A 25,285-nucleotide genomic window follows, 5' to 3' on the forward strand; every position below is an offset into this window, starting at 1 on the left:
TCATAAGCAAACAATCTCCCGTCCATCCCAAAGAAAACAAAAAAAGGAAAACGATACAAACACGAGAGCATAAACAGGACCCGCCCCTCATGAACATCAATAAACCTGATAAAACAATGAAAAAAGGAAAATAAATCGAAGCACAACAACACGAACACAAACCCTCACGAACAAACAATATGCCGCCGGTGTCAAAATCAAATAAAACAGGAAAATAACAATGCAAAAAACATAAGCATTATCCTGACGCGCTCTCACACCCGCCCGGCATCATAAACATCGCCAGATTCTGTGCCTCCGAGACTACAATAATTATCACCAACATGTTCACTTCAATTAAAATGGACGGGCGAGGCGAGCAGGCTGTGTGTGCGTCCCGTCAGCAAACACACACACGCACACGCACACGCACACACACACACACACACACACACACACACACACTAATATGCAAAGGAAAGACGCACAAAGAAAGGACAAACACTCACGCACATACACACGCTAATATACAAAGGCGGCACAAAAAAACGGACACACACACACACACACACACACACACACACACACACACACACACACTACAAAGGGACACCCTGGCGTGACTAGTGCTTGCAGGCCTTGTTTTTTGGGAGCGTGAAGGCCGGGGCGCAGCGACTCGTATATAGCAAAAGTCGAACGATCGATCCTGGCTGCATAAAACATTCGCTGCCGGTATTGACACACTCTTACGGCCCGAAAAGTTCCATTACAGTGACGGCGTTTTTTTCCTATTTTCTCTTTTTCCCCTTCCGTTAGTGACTCCAATTTGCGTCTTTTCTGTGAGTTCTATTTTTTTCCTTTTCCTTCCGTCAGTCGTGTTTTTTGTTTTTTTTTTCGTTTTCCCTCCCTTTGTTAGTATCTTGCGTTGCTTTGCGTCATAGTTCGTTTTTCTTTTCTTTTTCCTCCGTTAATGGTGTGAGGGTTTTTCTTTTCCCTTTTCCTCTTTTTCCTCCCTCCGTCTGGCTGTGTTGCGTTGTGTTCGAGTTCGTGTTTCTTCCCTTTTTCCTCCGTCAAAGTTTTTTTTTCCCCTTTTTCCTTTTCTCTCCGCCAAGTGACTGCGTTCTGTTGCGTTGCGTTCTCATTCACATCTTTCTTCCCTTTTCCTGCGTCAGTGGTGTGAGTTTTTTCCCTTTTCCCTCTTTATTTCGTCAGTGGCTGGGTTCCGTTCTTTTTGTAGTTCGTTTCCCTTTTTCCCTCCTTCAGTGGCTGCGTTGCATGGCGTTCTGATTCGTCTTTCTTCCTTTTTTTCCTTCCGTCAACTGTTAGACTTTTTTCCTTTTCACCTTTTCCCTTCCTTTTTTTCGTTCGTTTTCCTTTTTCTACTGGAGGTGGCTACGTTGCACTCCCATTCGCGCATTTTCCCGTGATTTTTTTTCCCATTTCCCTTCCTCTGTGGTTGCGTTTCGTTCTACTTTCCGTCTTTTCTGTAGTTTGATTTTCCCTTCTCACGTCTTTTCTGCGAGTTCCCTTTTCCCTTCCTACGTGAGTGTCTGCGGTGCGTTCTAATTTACGTCTTCTGCCTCTCTCACGCCTTTTCTGCGAGTTCTTTTTTCCCTTTTCCCTTCCCACATCATCAGCGGCTGCGTTGTGTTTTCATCCATGTCTTATCTGTTAGTTCTTTTTCCTTTTTTTCATTCCTCCCGTCAGTGTGTTTCTCTTCAGTGCATACCTTGTTCAATTATTTTTTCGTCCTTGCTTCCGTGTTTCTTGTCTATTCCGTTCACTTTTTTCACTTTCTCCCTTGTCGCAGCTCGATCTCCTTCTTCACTCTTCTCTTCTCTATTATCTCTGTTTCTTTTTTTTTTCATTTCGCTCTTCTAGTGGCTGTGTAATTCTCTGTAATTCTCGGCTTTCATGTGAATCGTTTTATCCTTTTCTCCTCTTAGTGGAAGCTTTTCTTTCTTAATTCGTCTTTTTATTCTTTCCTTCTTAGCTTCTCTTCGTTGGTGTCTGTTCCCCGGTTTAACTTTTGTCTTCACAGAGTTTTCTCCTTTTCCTCCCCGCGACTGGCTGTATTTTCACTTAAACTCTTCTCCTTTGTCTCTTCTCCCCTTCCTCCCCACTTACGGCTTTCCCTGACTTGCTTGGGGACTCGCGGGGACTTTCCTGGTGGTGGTGGAGGGCATTTCGAGGCTGCATGGCGGGTAGTGACAGGAGCGGAACAAGTCACCATCGACGACATAACCGGCTGTGAAGGCTGTGCTCAGAGCTGCCAAAACGGTTGTGCTGGTCTTGTCTGGGCGGCTGGCCGGCTGTTGGAGGCCCGTGTTTTCCCTTTATGATATTTCCTTTCCTGCATTGTGTACTCCCGTGATAATGCGAACAAAACTAGTTGCGAAATCACGGTTATGAGCTGCCAGGAAGGTTTCAGGAGCCTCGTCTGGCCGGCTTTCGGCGTGACCGTGCTGTCCCTCCTGATATTTTCCTCCCTGACTCGTGTATTCCAGCGACAATACGTAAAACCAGTTGTGCAGTCACCATGGCGGACAAAATCAGTGGCGAAGTCAGTGTTCAGAGCTGCCAGGACGGTTTCCGCAGCCTCGTCTGGGCGGCTTTGGGCGGGCGGTGCTGTCCCCTCATGATATTTTCCTCCCATCCTCGTGTTTTCCGTGGTTTCCCTCCTGACTGGCTGTTTGGGCGCTTCTGGGTCTGCTAGAGGTGATAGAACCAACAAGATGATCCCATTCGGCCCCCATCTCATTTTAGGCCTGGATTAAGGCGGCCCGGGGTTTGGTGGGACGAGGCACGCGTGGAAATCGTTGCCGGTGGACTGGTAATGCCGGGTTACTGCCGTCTAACGTGCCGTAAAGTGCCACGGCCTGCTGACGGGGCCCTGATATACCGGCGTGTTGGTCTGGCTTTGTTTTGCTATTCTCGCCGTCGCCACCTTCATCGTAACAAGATATCATTGCAAGTCGGAAGGGGGAGAAAGACTTTTATATCCCTTTAATTCTAGTTATTTCTCTATTCATTGTTGCATACATTCGAACTTCTCCTTGCACTTAGCTTTTCAATTATAAAAGCTGTAATAATCATTGTCTTTATCACTGGCACCCATTAAAAGAGAAAGAGTTTAAGACCACTCTCCTGTTCTCTTTCATTTCCTTCCCGTATTCCGCCTCCTCTATGCCCTCAGTTATCAATTCTTATCTACCAGTCGTTGCAATCATCATCATCATCATTGTTGCAACTGGAAGAGAAACACAGCTTCAAACTCCCTTGCTGTCTCTTTTCTCTCCACTTTTTTCCTCTACTGCGATTCGCCCACGCCCTCTATTTTCTTATCTTGTCAACCAATCTCGTTTCCTGTCCCCAATGGCTTTACGACCAGACGGCACCCACTCACAACGCCCTCCCAGCCACTCGGATTCCTGGTTTTTATTCTGTAGATCTTCGTTTGTTATTCTTTGGGTATTCTTCCGGTAAAAATCATCTACGATTCTGTCATTTTCTCACACCGCGTTCCACTCCTCACCAAGTCTCTCCTCCTCTCATTACGTTCAGCTTCCTATTCTTCTTTAGTATCAGGAATATTTAGTCTCGATACTGTCTGCCTTACTTTTCACCTTGCCCCACTCCTCACCTAATCCCTCCTCATCCCTTTCTGTTCCAACTTTCTACTTTTCTTTAGCTTCAGGAATATTTAGTCTCGATACTGTTCTGCCTTTCTGAGAGTCTAATAGAGCACACTTTACTTTTCAATTTGCCCCACTCCTCACCTATTCCCTCCTTATCCCTTTCTGTTCAAATTTCTACTTTTCTTTAGTATCCGGAATAGTTAAAAGTCTCAATTTCGTACTGTCATTCCGTGAACCAGCAGCAGTCACTCTCACTCACTCTCTCTCACCTCCTCCTGTTTCTTCACACCCCATTCCACTAACAGCACACACTCACTCTCTCACCTTCTGCCACCTCTTCCACACACACTCTCTCACTCTGTTCTATCCCAACCGACTCTCTCTTCAGCCCTGTCCCATACAAACCCACCCCCTCTCCCACTCTGTCCTATCAAAACCCACTTCCTCTCCCACTCTGTCCTATCAAAACCCACTCCCTCTCCCACTCTGTCCTATCAAAACCCACTCCCTCTCCCACTCTGTCCTATCAAAACCCACTCCCTCTCCCACTCTGTCCTATCAAAACCCACTCCCTCTCCCACTCTGTCCTATCAAAACCCATTCCCTCTCCCACTTTGTCCTATCAAAACCCACTCCCTCTACCACTCTGTCTATCAAAACCCACTCCCTCTCCCACTCTGTCCTATCAAAACCCACTCCCTCTCCCACTCTGTCCTATCAAAACCCACTCCCTCTACCACTCTGTCCTATCAAAACCCACTCCCTCTCCTACTCTGTCCTATCAAAACCCACTCCCTCTACCACTCTGTCAAACAAACCCACTCCCTCCCACTCAGTCTATCAAACCCACTCCCTCCCACTCTGTCCTATCAAAACCCACTCCCTCTCCCACTGTCCTATCAAAACCCACTCCCTCTCCCACTCTGTCCTATCAAAACCCACTCCCTCTCCCACTCTGTCCTATCAAAACCCACTCCCTCCCCCACTCTATCCTATCAAAACCCACTCCCTCTCCCACTCTGTCCTATCAAAACCCACTCCCTCTCCCACTCTGTCCTATCAAACCCTCCCCTCTCCCACTCTGTCCTATCAAACCCACTCCCTCCCACTCTGTCCTATCAAACCCACCTCTACCACTCTGTCTATCAAAACCCACTCTCTCCCACTCTGTCCTATCAAAACCCACTCCCTCTCCCACTCCGTCCTATCAAAACCCACTCCCTCTACCACTCTGTCCTATCAAAACCCACTCCCTCTCCCACTCTGTCCTATCAAAACCCACTCCCTCTACCACTCTGTCTATCAAAACCCACTCCCTCTCCCACTCAGTCTATCAAAACCCACTCCCTCTCCCACTCTGTCCTATCAAAACCCACTCCCTCTCCCACTCTGTCCTATCAAAACCCACTCCCTCTCCCACTCTGTCCTATCAAAACCCACTCCCTCTCCCACTCTGTCCTATCAAAACCCACTCCCTCTCCCACTCTGTCCTATCAAAACCCACTCCCTCTCCCACTCTGTCCTATCAAAACCCACTCCCTCTCCCACTCTGTCCTATCAAAACCCACTCCCTCTCCCACTCTGTCCTATCAAACCCACTCCCTCTCCACTCTGTCCTATCAAAACCCACCTCTCCCACTCTGTCCTATCAAACCCACTCCCTCTCCCACTCTGTCCTATCAAACCCACTCCCTCCCACTCTGTCCTATCAAAACCCACTCCCTCTCCCACTCTGTCCTATCAAAACCCACTCCCTCTCCCACTCTGTCCTATCAAAACCCACTCCCTCTCCCACTCTGTCCTATCAAAACCCACTTCCTCTCCCACTCTGCCCCACTCCAACCGACTCCCTCTCCATCCCTGTCCCATTCCAGCTCACTCCCTCTCTCACCCTGTCGTATCCCAACCCACTCTTTCTCCAACCCTGTCCGATCCCAACCCACTCCCCTCCCTCTCCCTCTCCATCCCTGTCCCATCCCAGCTCACTCCCTCTTTCACCCTGTCGTATCCCAAACCACTCTTTCTCCAACCCTGTCCGACCCCAACCCATTCCCCTCCCTCTCCCTCTCTCGCCCTGTCTCATCCCAGCCACATCATGACTTCTTTAGGCTCGGGACCAGACCACCTCACCCTTGTATACATGGATTTCACCCGGATTTCAGAGCGCCGGCCGCCCAAATGAGTTTACTGATAATGGACGGTCACCGCTATAAAGAAGCGCTGCTGTAATTAATGTGAAATGTGTTGTCTAATAAAGATTACTCGGCCGACCGAGAGGAGACACATCAACCGTATTGTTCAATTTGAAAGGATTACAGCCCGGCCATAAAATACGTGTCCAGAGTGCGTGTATAATATAATTCCCACGAGATACTTATTCGGGGAATCTGCTGCTCATTAAATTACATGTCAACAAGTGATTAGGAGCTGAGTTTGCCCACAATCTGTCTGTCAGTCGCCGTGTCTGTGATGTAGTGAGGCGGCTGGCGGGCTGACTGGCGGGCTGACTGGCTAAGGTACATACACTCATACTAGCGCAACAGGTAACCTTGCAGGCAGGTAGGTAGGTAGGTCAGTAGGAAAGTAAGTGAGTAGGAAAACTGATAAGTAGACAGGAATGTAGGTAGGTAGGAAGAGATAGGTAGGTATAGATAGATAACTAAGTAATTAGATAGAGAGGTAGGTAGGTAGGTAGGCAGGCGAGCAATCAAATGTATACATGTGTGTGTGTGTGTGTGTGTGTGTGTGTGTGTGCGTGTGCGTGCGTGTGCGTGTGTGTGTGTGTGTGTGTGTGTGTTTGTGCACGTACGCCGGTGGGCAAAACAGATAAACATAAGTTTTAAACGTGCCATCCACGCTAAATTAAGGGGCAGGATAGCAAATTTATCTAAATCTATCTGTCGATGCAGCCATCCATCTCTCTCTCTCTCTCTCTCTCTCTCTCTCTCTCTATTGATTTCATACATACATTCATGCTCTTATCTATTCACTCACTCATTTATTTACTCATACATTTTCATCCCCACACTCCCATTTATTGAGTCAGAGTGAGAACGTGGAATAAACACCGACTCTTTGCCCTCCCTTCAGAGCTGCCTGGCCACCGCTCAGCTTATCTCTTCCGCTACGTGACCTCAACGATGGACCACGGCAAGAACTGACCCCCAGAAGCTCTCCCAGACCCCGCCACAAACACGAGCCGCCCCCCAGCTCCCCCTCACACTCCACGCCACACTCACGCCGATATTCGCTACCACTTGGAGCTGCATCACCACTAAGAGCTCCACCACCACCACCACCAGTTTCAGCACCAGTTTCATCACCTCCTCCAGAGGTTTGATATACAAGAGGCCAGGGCAGCATTGTGTTACACCTCGCCTGGTTCTCGGTCCCCAGCCAGGCAGAAGGATCTCCATCAAGACCTCAATGGAAGGGGACCACCACTAGGGCACCGAGGGACCACAATCACCACAGGAGGCACCAAAGAGATGCTGATGAACCCTTTGGAGACACTTGAAGGACTGGGATTTCACTGCTAAGACCACAAAGCACTCCTGTCTTCCTCTCCCTCCTCCTGTGACACAAAGACCTCTGACGGCACAAAATGGAGGCTGATAAGACAATATGAGACCCTTGAAAGTCCACTGCTGAGACCTTTAATCGCCCCTCCCGTTTTCTCACTACTCAAGAAAAAGACCACGAGAGTCACCACAGAGGCTGCCAAGAATAACGAAGACCTGATAAGACCTCTCAGAAACCACAATCTCCATGGCAAGACCTTAAAGCAACTCTCTCTATTCCTCCTCCTCCTCCTCCTTAGTAACCACAAGGCCTTTGAAAGACCCACAAGGCCTTTCAGAGACCCCTGTAACCCTGCCAAGACCTCTGAATAGCCTTGTCTCTATCTATTTTTCCTCCTCCTCCTCCTCCTCCTCCTCCTCCTCCTCCTCCTCCTCCTCCTCCTCCTTCTCCTCCGCAAGAGTGCCAATATGGAGGACCCGCCCGTAGCGTGTCAGGGTCGACCTAACATGAGAAAAAATTAGCGACCGGCGTGTTATCTCCCCGCTCCTTTCTTGTGGCGGCATGTGGGCGTGGCTGTGGGCGGCGGCGAGCGTGTGGGCGTGGGCGGGGTCTGCCACGCCACCCGCCCCCTCCCGCAGCAGTAACGTAGTGGCGGAAGTCCCTGGCCTCGATGTGGGTAAGTGTGTTGTCTTTGTGTTGTGTTGTGTTGTGTTGTATTGTGTTGTGTTGTGTTGCGAGTGAAAGAGTGAGTTTCCGTGTGTTACTCTATGTACTCTTGTTTTTCTGTGTGTGTGTGTGTGTGTGTGTGTGTGTGTGTGTGTGTGTGTGTGTGTGTGTGTGTGTGTGTGTGTGTGTGTGTTACTTTTTTCTCTTGCTCTCTTTCTTTCTCTTACTCTCTTTTATTATCTCTATCAATTTATTTCTCTACCTCTCTTTGTATCACTTGAATTCTCCTTACTTCTTTTTTTTATTCCTGTTCTCTTTTTTTCCTCATTTCTTCATCTCTCCTCTCTTTTCTATTAGTCTCTTTTTCCCACTCTCTTTCATACCCTTGCTTTTATTCTCTATCTATCTTCTCATCTATCTATCTCTCTGAGTCACTTCAATTCTCCTTATTCTACTCCTTTCCTCTTCCTTTCTTCATCTCTTCTTCTCTTCTCATCGATCTATCTTCCTCATCTATCTATCTCTCTGCGTCACTTCAATTCTCCTTATTCTATTCCTTTCCTTTTCCTTTCCTCATCTCCTCTTCTCACATTTCTCCTTCCATCTCCATCCTCTCCTCTCTCCTCTTCTCCTGCACTCTTCTCCTTCACTCCTCTCCTTTTCTCCAGGTTTTCAGGCGTCCTCATCCTCACTTACATCTCACTCCCTCACACTCTCACTCACTTTCACTCTCTCCCTCTCTCACTCTCACTCTCTCTCTTCCCCTCTGTGGCCTTGCTCTCCCCTCACTCACCCTCACGTCCCCTCATAACATTTCCTTCCCTCACATTTTTTCCCACACTTCTGCTTCATTCTTCCCCGTAAGCCCCTCGCCCGGACACTACTTTTTTTCCCTCTCTCACTGAACTCTCACACTCTCCCTCTCCCTCTCTCTCGTCCCCTCCCTTCCTCTCTAACTTTCCTCCCCCTCTCTCTCTCTCTCTCTCTAACGGATTCCCCAACATACCTCTCCACACTGTGACATCCCCTTCCATCTTCACCCATTCATCCCCTCGCTACCTCCTCCACCACTTCGATATATCTCCCTTTCCAAACTTTCCCCTTCCCCTTTCAGTACTTCTTCCTCTCTCTTCCTCTCTCCCCTTCCCTCTCCCCTCTCCTAATCCACCAATTTCCCCTTACTTATTGCTCCCCAGTCAGTTCTCCCCACTTACATACATCACACCTCCTCTCCTCCCCATTCCCTCTCCCTTCCCCTTTCGTCTCTCCCCTCCTCCTCTTCCCTTCCTCCTTTCCTCACACCTCTCCCAGCATGCCTTCCCTTCTTCACGTTAATAACCTCCCTCCACCTCAACTACCGGTTCTCCTCACTTCTCTTCTCCTCCTCCCCTCCTCCTCCTCCTCCTCCTTCCCCTCAATTTCCTTCACTGTTCTTTATTTTTACCTTCGTTTCTTTATTTATTTTCTTCCTTCCTTTCATCCTTGCTTTTTTTCTTTCTCTTTTCATTACTTTCCCTTTTTTTCATTTTAGCCTTCCTTATCTTTTCCTCTCTGCACTTCCTCTCCTTTCATCTGTTTTTCAATTTACTTCTCTTTATTTCCTCTCCCTTCCTCCTTTCACTCCCTTCATCTCCCTTACCCTTTTTTCCTCTCCTTTCACCGCTCCTTACTTTCTCTTCCTTCTTTCTCTTTCACTTCTTCTCTCTTATACTCACTCCTCTTCCCTATCTTACTCTCCCACCTTTTCTCTCTTACCTCCTTTTCTTTATAATAACGCTCTCTTCCTTCTCCTCACCTAGCCCTCCCTTCTCACTTCCCTCCTCCCTTACCCTCCTTCTTCCCCTCTTTCCTCCCTCACTTCCTCTTCCTTACCTTCACTCCGCCCCCTTCCCCTCCCTCTCACTTTCCTTCTCTCTTGCCCTCGTTTATCCTCCCCTTCTCTCTAGCACTTCCCTCACTCCCTCCCCCCTTCCACCCTCTCACTTCCTTCTCTAAATAAAAGGGAACGCGGTCGGAACACGTCCTATCGACCCGGAAAACTCAATCTGGTCGCCATAAATCCAGGTAATTTTCCGTCTTGTAAGCTGTTTCCTTTAAAAAGTCGGGGGAGGAACGAAGCTTCACCTCAAATCACCTCACCTTTCTCTGTTTTTATTCTTGTTATATTTTCTGTTTTTTTTTGTGCGTGTACGTGTGTGTGTGTGTGTGTGTGTGTGTGTGTGTGTGTGTGTGTGTGTGTGTGTGTGTGTGTGTGTGTGTGTGTGTGTGTGTGTGTGTGTGTTGGGTTTTCTCTCCATTTTCTTTTCTTTCTGCAAATTGGAATTGTGGTGGTTATGGTGTTGCTGTTGTTGTTGTTGTTGTTGTTGGTGGTGGTGGTGGTGTTCTCTTTTTTTTTTGTTTTTGTTGTTGTTTGTGGTGGTGAAGATGGTGTAGCATAAATAAATTCTCTCTCTCTCTCTCTCTCTCTCTCTCTCTCTCTCTCTCTCTCTCTCTCTCTCTCTCTCTCTCTCTCTCTCTCTCTCTCTAAAATACGTGTTCCCACCTCTTCTCTCCCTTGTTACGTGGCCTCCTCTTCCTCCTCCTCCTCTTCCACCTCCTCCTCTTCTCTCTCTTCCCTCCCTCATAATGTCTCTCCTTTTCCCACCCCCTCCTCCTCCTCTCCATTATAATACGTGAGCTCTCCTCCTCCTCCTCCTCCTCCTCCTCCTCCTTCTTTCCCTCCTCCGGTTTCGTGATAATACGTGTCTTCCCTCCTTCCCTCTCTCCCTCCCTCCCTCCCTTCTTTCTCCTCTGATATATACCTCCTTCCTCTCCTTCCTCTCTCCTTCCTTTCTTCTCTCACCCTTTCTCTCCACACCTCTTTCTCCTGCCTATAATACATTCCCCTCACTCACTTCCTCTCCGTGTCATTTTAGGAGGGAAGTTCCTCATCTTTTCTCTCCCTCTCTCCCTCCCTATCTCCCTCCCTCCTCTCTCTCCCTCCCTCCGATTTATCTACCCCTTTCTTACCTTCTCTCCCTCCTCCTCCTCCTCCTTCAGGCAAGCATTACTGAAATCCTCCTCCTCCTCCTCCTCCTCCTCCTCCTCCTCCTCCTCCTCCTCCTCCTCCTCCTCTTACTCACGGGGCAGCATTACCAAAATCCTTCCTCCATCTTCCTCCTTCCTGTCCATCAACTTTCTCCGCCAATCCCTTCCTTCTTTCCTCCTTCATTTCCTCCTCCCTTCTCCCCTCTTCCTTCCTTTCTCCATTCCTCCAGCTCTTCTTTTCCTCCTCTTCTCTATTTCCTCTTTTCTCCCTTTCCTTATTTACTTGTTCTTTCCTTTCCTTCTCTCTTCTTTCTTCCTTCCTTTCCTTCTATTTCCTCTACCTTTGCTTTCCCTTACCAATCCTTTCTTTCCCTCCCTCCTTTTCTACTCTTCTCTCCCTTTCCCTCCCTTTCCTCCCTTCCTCCCTTCCATTATTCCTCTTCAGTGTCCCTGTCTCCCTCACTTACTAAACCCTTTCTTCCCTCCCTCCCTCCCTCCCTTCTCTTCTTATCACCCTCAATAAACTCCCTTAACCTCTCCCCCTCTCCTCCATTCGTCTCTACCTTCCTCACTTACCTTCCCTCCATCACTTAACTCTCCACCCATACTACTCTCCTTCCTCCCCTATTTATCTCCCGTATCTCCGGCATTAATCTCCCCTCCTCGCTCCCTCTATTATTGTCTCCTCATCACTTATTCGCCCTTATTACAATGCCTCCCTGCCCGGGCCGTTCCTTTGAGATAGGCTCCGGCAATATCAGGCAGCGGGACTCCCTTCAGTACGGGCTTTCTATGATCCTCTGTTAAGGCCGGGTAACACGAGCATTCATTTCGGTAATTTTTGACGCCGGCGCTTTAGGCATATGTGTAGAGCGGCAGCAGGTAAAGGCAATTAAGAGATTAGCAAGGCAGTTAAATCTTCTTGGACGTCTTGCCGCCAGCTGCACTTTTGGTGATCTGGGATTCTTTGAAGGGGTGTAGTTGTGTGTGTTTGTCTGTTTGTGTGTGTGTGTGTGTGTGTGTGTGTGTGTGTGTGTGTGTGTGTGTGTGTGTGTGTGTGTGTGTGTGTGTCTCTCTCTCTCTCTCTCTCTCTCTCTCTCTCTCTCTCTCTCTCTCTCTCTCTCTCTCTCTCTCTCTCTCTCTCTCTCTCTCTCTCTCTCTCTCTCTCTCTCTCTCTCTCTCTCTCTCTCGACGAACTAGGATTGCAATACAAGGCATGCATTGACGCGCTAACCTTGAGTGGCGCCACTGCTTGCTCCATCCACTCACTTATCATTATTAAAAACAAATGAAGATAAGCATATACAACGAAGGTCTCATCATAGCCTGCACAACAGCGAGCTGACGTGTCCCTGTGCATGGCGCAGTGAGACACTCCTTGTACCCCGCGACCCACAAAACCCAGGGGGCTATGAGCCGGGAAAAAATACAGCGACCTGGAGCTTGGGGGAGAGGTATTTGTGGCAAGGGAAAATATGGTGCTCCTATGATAGTCCCCAAAATCAGGTGTTGTGTGAATAACCCGGCCCCCATTCTCTTCGTCGCGGCATAAGGACAACGGTAGATAGAGGGACTGAAAGTTAACTAATGTTATAAGGGTAGGCAGACCATATGTGATATATAGTCTGCCTACCCTTACGTTAACACATTTAGTTAACTTTCTTCTATTCTCTATTTTTTTTTCCTTTCCACTGGATGGCGCAAGCAGCGGCGCCACTCAAGGTTAGAGCGTCAATGCATGCCTTGTTATACAATCCTAGTTCGTCGAGAGAGAGAGAGAGAGAGAGAGAGAAGGAGGTGGAATAGGAAAAGGATTAGGGGGATTAGAAGGGAAGGAGGGGGAGGAAGAAAAGGTGAAGCGTTCTCAGTATCGGGAATACAAGACGCGCATGTTCGTCTTCCTCCGTATCGAGAACACAAACCGTGTTTTGGACTTGCCGGTGCCGCCGATGGCAAAATTCTCGAGATCGATGAAAAAAATTGACGAAATAAACGCTCGTGTGACCAGGCCTTTACGGATTAACGGCTTCCCTTCGCGGAGTAATTTTCTCAGTAAGTAATAATACGGGGCAAGTGTACGAGGAAAAAGGTTATTGGAAGTGACTTAGATGGAGTTTAAGGAAGACAGAAAACAGCTTAGAGGTTACCGTTGCTTTTTCCGTTGGTGATTAGTAGCATTTCTTTGTTAGCAATTGTATAGTGCAAGTGTACTAGGAAAGAGGTCATTGGAAGGGACTTGTATGGATTTTAGGGAAGATAGAAAACCTATTATAGGTTACCGTTGTGTTTTTAATTGGTGATAAGTGACGTTACCTAGTTAGCAATAGGATGGGGCAAGTGTACTAGGACACAGGTTATTGGAAGGGACTTGTATGAATTTTAAGGAAGACAAAAAACAGCTTAGAGGTTACCGTTGCTTTTTTAATTGGTGATAAGTGACGTTTCCTTGTTAGTAATAGTATGCCGTAAGAATACCAAGGAAAAGGTGAGTGGAAATGATGATGATGATTATTGGGGCGTTGTATTTTGGCGCCGCAACTGCAGGGTCATATGGCGGATTGGAAGTGAGGTTTATGGAATTTAACTGAGGCGGAAAACAATTTAAAAGTTATCGTTATTGTTTGAGTTGGCAATGTGACGAATTTTAGTCACGGGGAGCTTGGAATATGGGGTGACAGGGAGAGACTGAAGTATGGCTCTGACAGGGAGAGTTTAGAATGTGCGCGTGACAGGGAGAGATTGGAATATGGCTCTGGCAGGGAGAGGTTAGAATATGGGCGTGGCAGGGAGAGATTGGAATATGGCTCTGGCAGGGAGGTTAGAATATGGGCGTGGCAGGGAGAGATTGGAATATGGCTCTGGCAGGGAGAGGTTAGAATGTGCGCGTGACAGGGAGAGATTGGAATATGGCTCTGGCAGGGAAAGGTTAGAATGTGCGCGTGACAGGGAGAGATTGGAATATGGCTCTGGCGGGGAGACCTTAGAATGTGAGAGTGACAGGGACAGACTGGAATACGCCCGTGACGCTTCGTAAGGGAGAACTTGGAAGATTAACCTCGCACTTCTTGGTGAGGGAAAGCTTGCAATATGCCCGTTAATCTCAGCGCTCGAGGCTCCTCCTTCGCCGCGGGAAATACAATGCTAATGTAAACATCACCACCAAACTTCTTTTAACTTCATTTCCTGCCCTGATTCTTCACTCGGGTTTCTGGCATCCACTCGAGACACGCTTGGAATACCACTTGATCCTCCTCCTCCTCCTCCTCTTCCTCCTCCTCCTCCACTTCCTTTTTTTGTCGTCCTCCTCCTCCTCTTCCTTCCTGTGTGTGTTCTCTTCTTTGCCTCCTCTTCCTTCTTGGGCACATTTGAAATACCACTCGATCCTCCTCTTCCTCCGCCTCCGCCTCCGCTTCTTCTTCTTCCTCCTCCTCCTCTTCCTCCTCCTCTCTCTTTTACCTGTGTTTCTATGTTCTTTGCCTCCTCCTTTCTTGAGACACGCATGAAATACCAAACGGTCTTCCTTCTCCTTTTTTTCCTCTCTTTCTCCTCCTCCTCCTCCTCTTCCTCTTTCTCCTTTTTCTTCTGGTCTTCTTCTTCCTGTGTTCCTCCTCCTTCTCCTTCTTCGCTGAGTCTTGTAGGTTGATGTTTTCAGCCTCAAAAAATCACTTGTTGCTTAAGGATTTTGTCTATTTTTTACATGTATTTTTTTTCTTTTATTTCTTAACTTCATATTCCTTTAAGGGGAGGGAGAGATTGAGGCTTTGAAGGAGGGAAGGAGAAAGAAGTACTTTTTTGTGGGGTGGAGGAGTGGAGGGGAGATAGATGCGGTGGAGAGGGGAGAAGAGAAAGGAGAAGATGGAAGGGGAGGTAAGGGAAAAGGAGCTAATATGAGGAGGGAAAGGAGAGGAAAATGGGGAAGAGAGGGAAGAAGAGAGATAAGTAAGGGAAAGGGTAAGGGAGGGACGACTAAATAACGGAGGGAACAATAAAGAAGATAAAGCAAAAGTAAGAGAAAGTAACCATTATCACCATTATCCTAACAATTAACGAGTCTTTCTTCAAAAACGCTTCATCATTTAGTCACAAGAACAGTTTCACCACCATCCTCATCATCACTATCATCACCATCGGCATTACAATCGACGTGGTTTCCTTACCAACACTGTTCAGTCACAACAATAAAAACATCACCACCACTACCATAGTCACTATCATCACCATCGGCATTACAATCGACGTGGTTTCCTTACCAACACTGTTCAGTCACAACAACAAAAACATCACCACCACTAAATTAGTCACTATCATCACCATCATCATTCGGCCCTTTGTTTTGTCTCTCGTCTCCCCTTAACCCTAGAACACTTACCCTAAGGCCGAGTAAAGTAAATACTAACGGGGTATAATATTTTTTCTGGAAATTTATAAAAAAGAATACACAGTGATACACAAAAGGATTCCCCAGAATTTCCCTCCCCATCCATAAATACATCCAACCTCCATTTAAAACTTTCGACTGTGTTTTCCCCAGCTACATACCTGCTCTGTTTGTTCCATTCATCCACCAGCCTGCTCGTGAACCAGGTCTTGCCAATTTCCTTCCTGAAAAAAGTTGTTATCAAAACCTATTGATTCTTTTTTAAATATATGACGAACATAACTTGTATACTCTCATTTATTTTGCCGTTTTAATGACTGGTAATAAAGACTGACTGTTTTGGGAGAAACTTAAAAATACAAAAAAAAAGTGATATACTATACAATGAAACTGAAAAAAAAAATGAATCATAGACATAACTGAAATTGAAGCGATGAGCGTTGAGCCTCACACACCCAGGTCGTAGGGGCTCAGCTGTGGGAGCGACGGCGTCCGGCGCGGCGAGGAATGGTACGTCAAAGGTGTCTATCAAAATATGTTTTTCGCAGTCAGTCTTAAAAGGAAAAGTTTTCGCATTGTCTATGAACATTAATTGATTAAAAAATATTTAGAATAATGTTTGGAGAGTCAAAAGATTACGATTGAGCAAAAAATATATATTCACCTTTATTTACCTCATGTATATGAACAATGACTAATTAGGAGATTTTTATTGTAAAACTAAAAAAAATATGTATGGCTAATGAATATTTTTACCATTTTTTACACCTACGAATGAAAAAATTATTGATTGCAAAGCTCTTACCTGAAATATCCTGTGCAGTCCTCACGGTGAAGTTCGGTGTGTCGGGCACGCAGGGCGGCGGCAAGTGTGGCGCATGTGTCATGTCTTCTCCTCCTCCTCCTCTTCTGATTTTCTCTTCTAATAACCCGCGCATATTTGTACGCAAACACTTTCGTGCGGTAAGAATGCACCCAACACTCCCCTACACCAACCCGAAATGGGACGCTGCTGGGGACGCCACCACATCGGCACCAACGGCCCCGCGGTGATCACGTAAAACAAAAGTGCGAGGATGTTGATATCCCGCGTAAGTCTTCTCGGATTAAACCGGTCGGGAACTTGCCCTAACGACACACGCAATAAAACTACGGTAATTATAGTCCACTACTCACCGCTCGCGCCTCTTGGTCCTCGGAGCTCTGCAGTGGAAAAGAAAACGCGTTAATAATGATAATCTTGATGCTACGAATTAATAAAGGTATAAAGTGTCCTCATTTACATACCACTTCCAACACGCCCGCTGCCTTCCCTAATACACGGGGGAGGGAGAAGGGGAGGGAGAGGGAGAGAGAGAAAGAAGGAGAGGGAGAGAGAAAGAGAGAGGAAAGGAGTGCGAAGACGAGAAGGCAGGATGGATGGCGGAGGAGTCAGGGAGGAAAGAAAAAAAAGAAGAATGAGAAATGAGAAAAGGTGATGATGAGAGGCAGGGAAGAAGGGAGAAGTATGAAGGAAAGGAAGTCTGGGGAAGGAGAGGAGGGAGAGAGGCGGAGGGAGAGAGAGGAGGGAGGTGGGAGCAATGACTGACAGACCATTAATCTCGGACTTTCGTATTCTCCTTTCGCATTTTTCGCACACAAGCTGGCGGGGAGGTGCGAAGTGGAGGGAGACTAAGGGGTGGCTGACTGCTGGGAGGGGAGGAAGGGGGTGAGGAGGGAGAGGAGAAGCGCGAAAAAGGATGCGGGGGGGAGGGGTGTGACGCAAAAATAGATACCCGAGAGAGAAGAGTGAAAAGGAACAGGAGTAGAATAGAAAGAAAGGGGCGTGGAGGACAATAAAAAGAGGAGAGGGGAGGAAGAGGAGAGGAGAAGGGCGAAAAAGGATGCGGGGGGGAAGGGTGTGACGCAAAAATAGATACCCGAGAGAGAAGAGTGAAAAGGAACAGGAGAGGAAGAGAGAGAGAAAGGTGCGTGGAGGACAATAAAAAGAGGGGAGGGGAGGAAGAGGGGGAGAGGAGAAGCGCGAAAAAGGATGCGGGGGGGAGGGATGTGACGCAAAAATAGATACCCGAGAGAGAAGAGTGAAAAGGAACAGGAGTGGAAAAGAGAGAGAAAGGGGCGTGGAGGACAATAAAAAGAGGAGAGGGGAGAAAGGAAGGTATGGAATAGAAGGGAGGACGAAGAGAAAGGGCGAATGGAACAGAAGGGAAAGGACAGAAACAGGGGAATGGAAGGGAGAAGAGAGAAGGGAGAGATGGTATAGAAAGGATGAAGTACAGGGAAGGGAGGAAAGGGGTAAGGGAGCATAGTTTAAAAGGATAGCAGGGAGAAAAGGGAGGAAGGGAACAGGGAGGGAGAGAGGGGCCCTGGGACGTAGAGGATAAATTGAGAAGGAGGAGAGAAAGGAAGAGAAAGGAGAGGTGGAAGAGAAAGGATGATGTAGAGAGGAGTGAGGAAAAAACTAGGAGGAGGAGGAGGAAGAGGAAAATGATGGAGGGAAAGGAGAGTAAGACTAAAAAAAGAGATATGCAAGTACATACACACAAACAGATACAGAGAAATACAGATAGATAAACAAACACACACAAAAAAAACAGACACAAATATCCACACACAAACAAATATACACAAACAAACAAACAGTAGACAAACACAAACAGACAAAAACGGACATAAACACAAACCCACACAAACGTAAACAAACAAATAAACAAAGACTCAGACAGACAAACAGACATACATACACACATACACTCAGGCATACAAACAAACAAACTCACACACACACAGGTAGACGGGACCGGAGGCAGGTGAGTGAGGGTCATAAGGAAAATAAAACGTTTTCAGACCAGCGGCCAGAAGCAATGTAATGTTTTGTTTATATTTCGACACACGGGGGAGCTTTTTCGGAACGTTTTTCCTCCCCTTCCTTCTTCCTTCGTTCCTTCGTGTGTTCCTATTCTCCGTTCCTTTCCTCCTTCCTTCCTTTGCTCCTATTTCTTCTTCCTTATTATTCCTTTTTCCTTCTTTCCTTCCTTACTGTTTGTTTTTCCTTTCTATTCCTTCATCGCAAACGCTTTTTCTTCCCGTTTTTCCTTCCCTTCCTTTTTCCTTCTTTCCTTCGTCTGTTCCTTTTCTCCGTTCCTTTCCTCTTTCCTTCCTCTGTTCCTATTTCTTCTTCCTTCCTAGTCCTTTTTCCTTCCTTCCTTCCCGTTTGTTTTTCCTTTATATTCCTTTATCGCAAATGTTTTTCCTTTCCTTCATTCCTTTTCTTCCTTCCTTCCTTCGTCTGTTCCTATTCTCCGTACCTTTCCTCCTTCCTTCCTTTGTTTCTATTTCTTCTTCCTTACTAGTCCTTTTTCCTTCCTTCCTTCCCGTTTGTTTTTCCTTTCTATTCCTTTATCGTAAACGTTTTTCCTTTCCTTCATTCCTCTTCTTCCTTCCTTCGCTCTTCCCTATCCTCCATACTTCTCTTCCTTCCTTTGTTCCTATTTTCCATACTTTTCTTGCTTTGTTCCTATTCTGCATAATTTCCTTCCTTCCATTGTTCCTTTTCTCCATACTTTTCTATCTTCCTTTGTTCCTATTCTGCATACTTTTCTTCCTTCCTTTGTTCCTATTCTCTCTATTTATCTTCTTCCTTCCTCTGTTCCTATTTTGCATACTTTACTTCCTTCCTTTGCTCCTATTCTCCATACTTTTCTTTTTTCCTTTGTTCCTATTTTCTCTACTTTTCTTCCCCCCTTTTTCCTATTCTCTCTACTTTTCTTCTTCCTTCGTTCCTATTCTCCACACTTTTCTTCCTCCTCGCTTCACTTCCCTACCTCCTTTCTTCTCAATTTCGCTTACCCATCATTTTCTCCTTTTTCTAATTTATTTTCCTAATCTTCATCCTCCCCCTCCTCCTCCTCTTCTTCCTTCTCCCTCCTCGTTCCTTCCCTATATCAATAGATCAAACCCCTATTTACTGCTATTTCCTCTTCCTCCTCTTCCTCCTCCTCCTCCTCCTCCTGGTCTCCTACACACCCTACTATTTCTCATCAAATATATACCGCCCTCTCTCTCTCTCTCTCTCTCTCTCTCTCTCTCTCTCTCTCTCTCAGTAACCCCGATGTGATAGGCGAACACTGAATCGTGACGTCAGGGGCAGACATAGGAGTCGTATTTATCAGGTGACAAACGATTCGCTGGCCCTTATTGACATGTTTGTGGAGGACGCGGCCAGCCAATCAGAAGAAAGGGAGACGCTGAAGCTGAAATGTGATTGGTCAAAGCGGTCGAGAGCAATTCTCCGCCTTGCTGATTCCTTAAGACGGACTCAGCTGGGTTTGAAGTGTTCCCTGCGTGTGTGTGTGGTGTGTGTGTGTGTGTGTGTGTGTGTGTGCTTGTGCTTGTGTAGGTAGGTGGGTGGTTGGGTGGGTGACCTTTAGTGTGTGTGTGTGTGTGTGTGTGTGTGTGTGTGTGTGTGTGTGTGTGTGTGTGTGTGTAATCATGATGCTGGGTAAACAACACATTGAAAGCAACATCTGTCAGTCTTCCATCACGACCACCCCCACCCCCACCACCACCACCACCACCACCACCATTACCACCACCAATAATTCCAACAGCAGCAGCAATAGTAATCACACTTCCACTATAACCACATCTACTACCACAACTACTACTACTACTACTACTACTACTACTACTACTACTACTATACTACTATTATTACTAAGACTACTACTAACACCACCCTAACTTTCATTTTTCGTACCATATCCCTTGAGAGTGACATCCAACACCATCACCACCACAACCACCATTACAACCACCACCACCACCACCACATCCTTGGGGACCGTGGTAGGGAATGACGGAAAAAACTTCATCTTTTGCACAAAGTTTGGGGCCGAGAGACATTGTCAAGCTAAACTACAGCGACCCTTGGTCTTACAGTCCTTTGGGGAGCGGCAAAACGAAAACGCGCGCCAGGTTCGTTGGCTGGCGTACGAGAGCCAGGTGCCCGTCTTACACTCGAAGATTTACGCTCCCGAACAAGAGCCGCACCCAAACGAAATCGTCGGCAAGGTTGGTACAACTTGTCGGCCGAGGTTGGCAAGCGTGAGCGTGAAAACGTAAACAAACCCACGTGAGAGCTCCAGTGTGACCGCGGGCTGTTCAAGTAATTATGGATGCGCTAAGTACTCCCAGAGAAAAATCCTCTTCCCTGAGCCATGAGCAAAAGAGAACTTTAGTAAACTTGATTGCAGTCAACAAAGTGGTTCTGGATAAGAGTGGCCAGTACTATTTGATTAGTAAAAAGAGGGAGGCATGGGAGAAAATAGCTGAAAACTACAATGCAGCTCATCCCATCGCAGAGATGAAGACGTCCCAGCAGCTGAAGAGGGCCTGGGAATACCTCAGAAATAGGTAAGTGTGCATCCAACATATTGCTTATAGCCTGGATCAACCTATAAAGGTCTCTGATAAACAGATCATGAATTCAAGGGGCCAAGTGTATAATCTGTGACCCTCTGAGCCCAGCTCACCCTACACACACACACAGAGAGAGAGAGAGAGAGAGAGAGAGAGAGGTTAAAGTTGGACAAATATGCATTGGGAGATAGGACTGTCCGAGCTTGAGCTCAGGTCCTGTATGCTACGAATAGGTAAATAATGAGGCTCAAAGTTGCAAGGGGCCCAGATGAATAGTTAGAAAAAAGGAAATCTAAGGGTTACAGATGGAGAATATTTACTAGGTAATCATGGGCCTTTTCTTCAGTAATGCTGACTCTGTAACCAGAACATTAAATAATATAAAAATACAATCTCAGGAACCTGAGGATTACTGTAAAAATAGCATAGGGCCTTACTTTGGATGAGGATGAGGATTAGTTACTATACTAGGAAAACATGAACATAATAGTTTACACAGATTTGCCCTTTTTTAGACTATATTTTTTGTATAGTTATTTTATATATATATTTTTTTTTTCTTCGTATTTCAGAGTCAAGAGTGACTTTGCAACATACTCAAAGAAGAAGAGACAGACTGGTGGAGGTCCTCCCCCAACACCCCCGAAGTATGATCCTCTACTGGAGGCTGTGTCGTCGCTGGTGAAAAATGAATTGCTGTTCTCCGAGTATCAGTACGACAACACCTGCACCGAGGTACCAACTCCTCCACCTTCATCTGCTGCATCACCATATCCTGACGCATGTGGTTCTTTGCAGGAAGGAGACCATGGTAAGAAAGCATTAAAGCAATATTTCTTTACTTTTCTGGCATCACCAGCCCCTGTGGCTAAAACTAAGCAGTAGCGCACTTAATGCATATGACTTTTGCTATATCAAATTAGCATTATTTAATACTTACATTTCAATCCTCTACATATCAATAAGGGGAATTTTTTCAAATAGTTCCATTCTTTAACAGAGAAAAGTGCCTAAATTTTTTTTTGTGTACATATTAAGCCAGTCAATAGGAGCATATGCCTGGAGGTGCATTGCCTTCCTCGCCCTACAACAACAACAACACTGGGGCGTTTATAGTTAAAAGGATGCGATGCAAGCCCATTTCTCATTCAGGGTCACTCATGGTTGGATCCCCTGACTTGCACAAGTCACAAACTTTAAAAGACTTTTGTCTGAAAACCCCTGCACGACGGCTTCTCCCCAAGCAACATTAAATCCCGAAGCTTTCGCCTACTCAGGCAGTGCCTGTTATTGCCAAAAGATGAAGGAATCCCATAAAATTCTAGGAGATCCCAAAGTGCCTTGCTCTGCATTTGAGCTCGACTGTAATCCTCCCCAGTTGAAACTCACATTAGCGCTCCACCAATACTCATGTGTCGATAGTCTCTTACTAATATTTCCTAATTTTCTTTTGTATTGCTGTCTTTTCAGAGTCGATTGCTGAGGATCCCACCCCTATCCCCTCAGCTGAAGCAGCAGCGAATCCTGATTCATCTACCATACGTGCACTGCAGGATGATCCCGCAGCAACTTTCCCCTCATCATCTACAAATTCTACATGGGATAGTAAGACAGGGAGAGGTATAAAGAGGAAGAGATTTGGTACAAAGAAAGAAAGTAATTTAAACAGTCTAAGACAAAGCCAAGAACTTCTTAATAAAAAGGCTCTAGAGTTGATGCAGTCAAAATATGAAAAAGAGATACAAAGCCTAGCAGCCATAGAAAGAATGTGTAACACTGTAAATGTTTTTTTCTCCCGTCTGTCAAGTAATTACGATAATATATTTCCAAATCACTCTTAAGATAATAACATTTCTGGGCTACTTTTCTCCAGGTAAAATTAGTGGTACATGCTATGGTTGCATGTGGCCCAAGATAATGGGTTCATACCAAACCTTATTGTATTCCCATTTGAAAATGGCTGGAGGGGTGTAGGCCAGTGTGGGTCAGCTCTGCCCAACACCCTCAACACCTCTAGCTCCCTTGCATATGTTAGCTAGTAGTAGTAAAGGTAGTAAATAGGTGACATATGAGAGAGGAAGCAAGAGGTGTTGAGGGTGTGTGGCAGAGCTGACCCGCACTGGCCTACACCCCACCAGACAGTTTCAAATGGGAATACTATAGCTCATGATGATTGCAAGGTAACTTGCAGCTATGGCATATGCTCCCAACTTTACATTTGTTGCTTTTCTGAGGAGGGGGGGAAAAATATTTGTTTTCAAAGTTAATATTTATTGGAAAGAAAATATCTATATTTTATCTATATTTATAGAAGATACTTTTTATTCAACAAGAGTAATGTAAGAATTAATTATTGGAAATATATACTTAGTTTTATATGAAAAAAGAATATATATTGGAAATATTTATATTTACCTACTCTATAGTACTTTGAGCAGGCAAGGAATAATTAATTAGTTATATAAATGGAAAGTTTTTTATTGGAAAATAATCTATATAGAACAATTGTTATGTGATAATTATTAGAAATATTTATATATAGTTGTAGTAAAAAAATAAATATCTATTGGAAATATTTGTTTTGGCCTACTGTATAGTAATGGTAGAATTCTTCATTGTAACATTTACTAATTTGTAAAAAAATCAGATGAAGGAAATTCGGACAAGGTATCCGTCCCACCAGACCATATGGCTCCATGACAGTGGCTGAGTGTTGCATGTACAAAGTTGGCCATGGATTTCATCTTCCCTACCTGAGAAATTTGGCTGTCGCTGCACTAAAGTATTCTATACTTTCTCAGGGAGCTAGAACCATCTTTGAACTATTCTATCCCTTACACGGTTACCACCCACTACTTGCTCAAATTCTACATCTCCCATTTCTATGTCTTCCTGTGGTAGAACTTCATCATCTATAAGTTCAATTTTTTTTGACACTGCAATATTGTGCAGAACCACACATGCCATCACAATTTGTTTGGAATTTGTAAGTTTGGTGCGAAGTGGTATACTTAAACATGCAAATCTTCTTTTTAATACACCAAATGCTCTCTCCACACAGTTTCTTGTTTTAGCATGAGAAATGTTGTAGTTTCTTTCTTTTTCATTCCTTGGAGTTAATAATGGAGTTAATAAATATTCTCGACAGGGATAACCACTGTCTCCTAATAAATACAAACCATTATAATTACCCTGTTCTAAATTGTAGCACTCATTAGAATTTTCAAATACTCTGGCATCATGAACACTTCCAGGCCAACTTGCAACAATACTTGTGAACATCAAATCTGAATCACATATGCCTTGGACATTTAATGAATAAAAACCTTTGCATCGATACATTTCAACATCGTCACCACCAGGACTCTGTATTGGGATGTGGGTTCCATCGACACAGCCAATTACACCTGGCATACCAGCAATGTCATAAAACCGTTGGGCCACATGGTGTGCTTCCTCTGGTCGTGGAAACTGAATGTAGGTGGGTGCCAGGTATGATATGAGGTGTGCAACCTCTCTAACACACTTGCCAGCTGATGCCTTTGACATGTCCAAGTTATCAGCTATGGTGAGAAGAAAATTCCCTGTCGCCAGGTATCTCAAAGTGACGAGCATTTTGAGGTGCAGTGGAATTCCACATCCTGTAAGAGAAACATGCAAAGGTTATTAATACAATAAATAAAAAAATGCTATAATGGTGAAATTAGGGTAGAAATGAATGAAGGTGGGGTGTTCAGACAGTAAGAGAGAGGATACCATGAACACTTTAATGAAAGTAAAATGTAATGTAGTTAATGAGTCCAGGATGATGAATGAGAAAACAATGGTAATGCATGGTCAAAAGATGAAAGATTCAGGTCCATAATTTTGGCTGATTTTTAGATAGGGGGGCTACACTGCATCATAGCTTAATGAAGTGGGGGTGGAAAGGTGGTGAGTGCAGTGAGGATGTGCAGGTTAGGGAAATCTTTTGAAAACAAGCACTTAAGGAATTTTGAGGCTGGTATAGAAAACATTGGAGCCTCACTAGCCCCCTCCAGAAATTACAATCCTGAGATTCATATAAGGAATTGAGTAATTTACCTTGAAATCAAGTGGTTATAGATATAGAACATTCTAAAGCGATGTTACTGTTCAGGAATTTTTTTATCATTGCAAGGTATAATTGTAATATCATACCTCTGCCCATTCTGTCAACATTTGCACGTGGCCTCACTTCTTCAATAAGGTCTATGGTGGCATCCTTGGAGAGGCGATACCTATCAATGAACTCCTCATCAGACAAACACTGAAATGGGTTCCCACGATCTTTTGCTACAATCCCCGGAACCCTCGCTTCTAATAGTTATTCCTCTTGGCGATGTTGTTCTTGCAGGATCTCTACTGCAGGTATGCCAAGAAATTTCAGTAAAGGTCATTAGTTCTTGTAGAATGATATTCATGAAAAAAGCAACAGGGGTGAGATTTTCGTTTATAATAAATTTCAATGGCACTGACAATTAATTTTGTAAACTGTGAGGCTGTATCTGTATCATATGGAGATAGTTGTCTCACAGGAAAACATATGATAAGAGTAAAAAAATTGCAGAATCAGAATGTAGTCAACAGAAAAAAAACATCACCTTAATGCAATGGCAATATGTACCATGATATA

The 25,285-nt window shown here is 45.4% G+C and overlaps 2 protein-coding genes and 1 long non-coding RNA gene across 5 annotated transcripts in view; 2 read left to right on the forward strand and 1 right to left on the reverse strand.

The window, feature by feature from the left end:
- LOC127006762 (uncharacterized) overlaps positions 1 to 25,285 on the forward strand; it is a 201,330-nt gene that overhangs the window by 87,190 nt on the left and 88,855 nt on the right. For all 3 annotated transcript variants that reach the window (XM_050877044.1, XM_050877046.1, XM_050877045.1), the window contains one exon: positions 6,708 to 7,815. In XM_050877044.1, coding sequence (XP_050733001.1) covers positions 7,701 to 7,815 — 115 coding nt within the window. In that variant the 5' untranslated portion in view covers positions 6,708 to 7,700. The remainder of the gene's footprint in view (positions 1 to 6,707; positions 7,816 to 25,285) is intronic.
- On the forward strand, positions 20,156 to 22,666 carry LOC127006765 (uncharacterized). Its single transcript, XR_007759748.1, has 3 exons — positions 20,156 to 20,625; positions 21,204 to 21,442; positions 22,102 to 22,666. It is a non-coding gene; the product is annotated as an uncharacterized LOC127006765 (long non-coding RNA).
- Positions 23,125 to 25,014, reverse strand: LOC127006763 (putative nuclease HARBI1). Its single transcript, XM_050877047.1, has 2 exons — positions 24,811 to 25,014; positions 23,125 to 24,272 (listed from the first exon to the last, which is right to left on the reverse strand). Exons 1-2 carry the CDS (start codon positions 24,818 to 24,820, stop codon positions 23,437 to 23,439), a joined length of 846 nt encoding a protein of 281 aa, XP_050733004.1. The 5' UTR covers positions 24,821 to 25,014; the 3' UTR covers positions 23,125 to 23,436.

Source organism: Eriocheir sinensis, chromosome 33 (genome assembly GCF_024679095.1).
Source record: "Eriocheir sinensis breed Jianghai 21 chromosome 33, ASM2467909v1, whole genome shotgun sequence".
In the NCBI taxonomy this organism is placed as follows: domain Eukaryota; kingdom Metazoa; phylum Arthropoda; class Malacostraca; order Decapoda; family Varunidae; genus Eriocheir; species Eriocheir sinensis.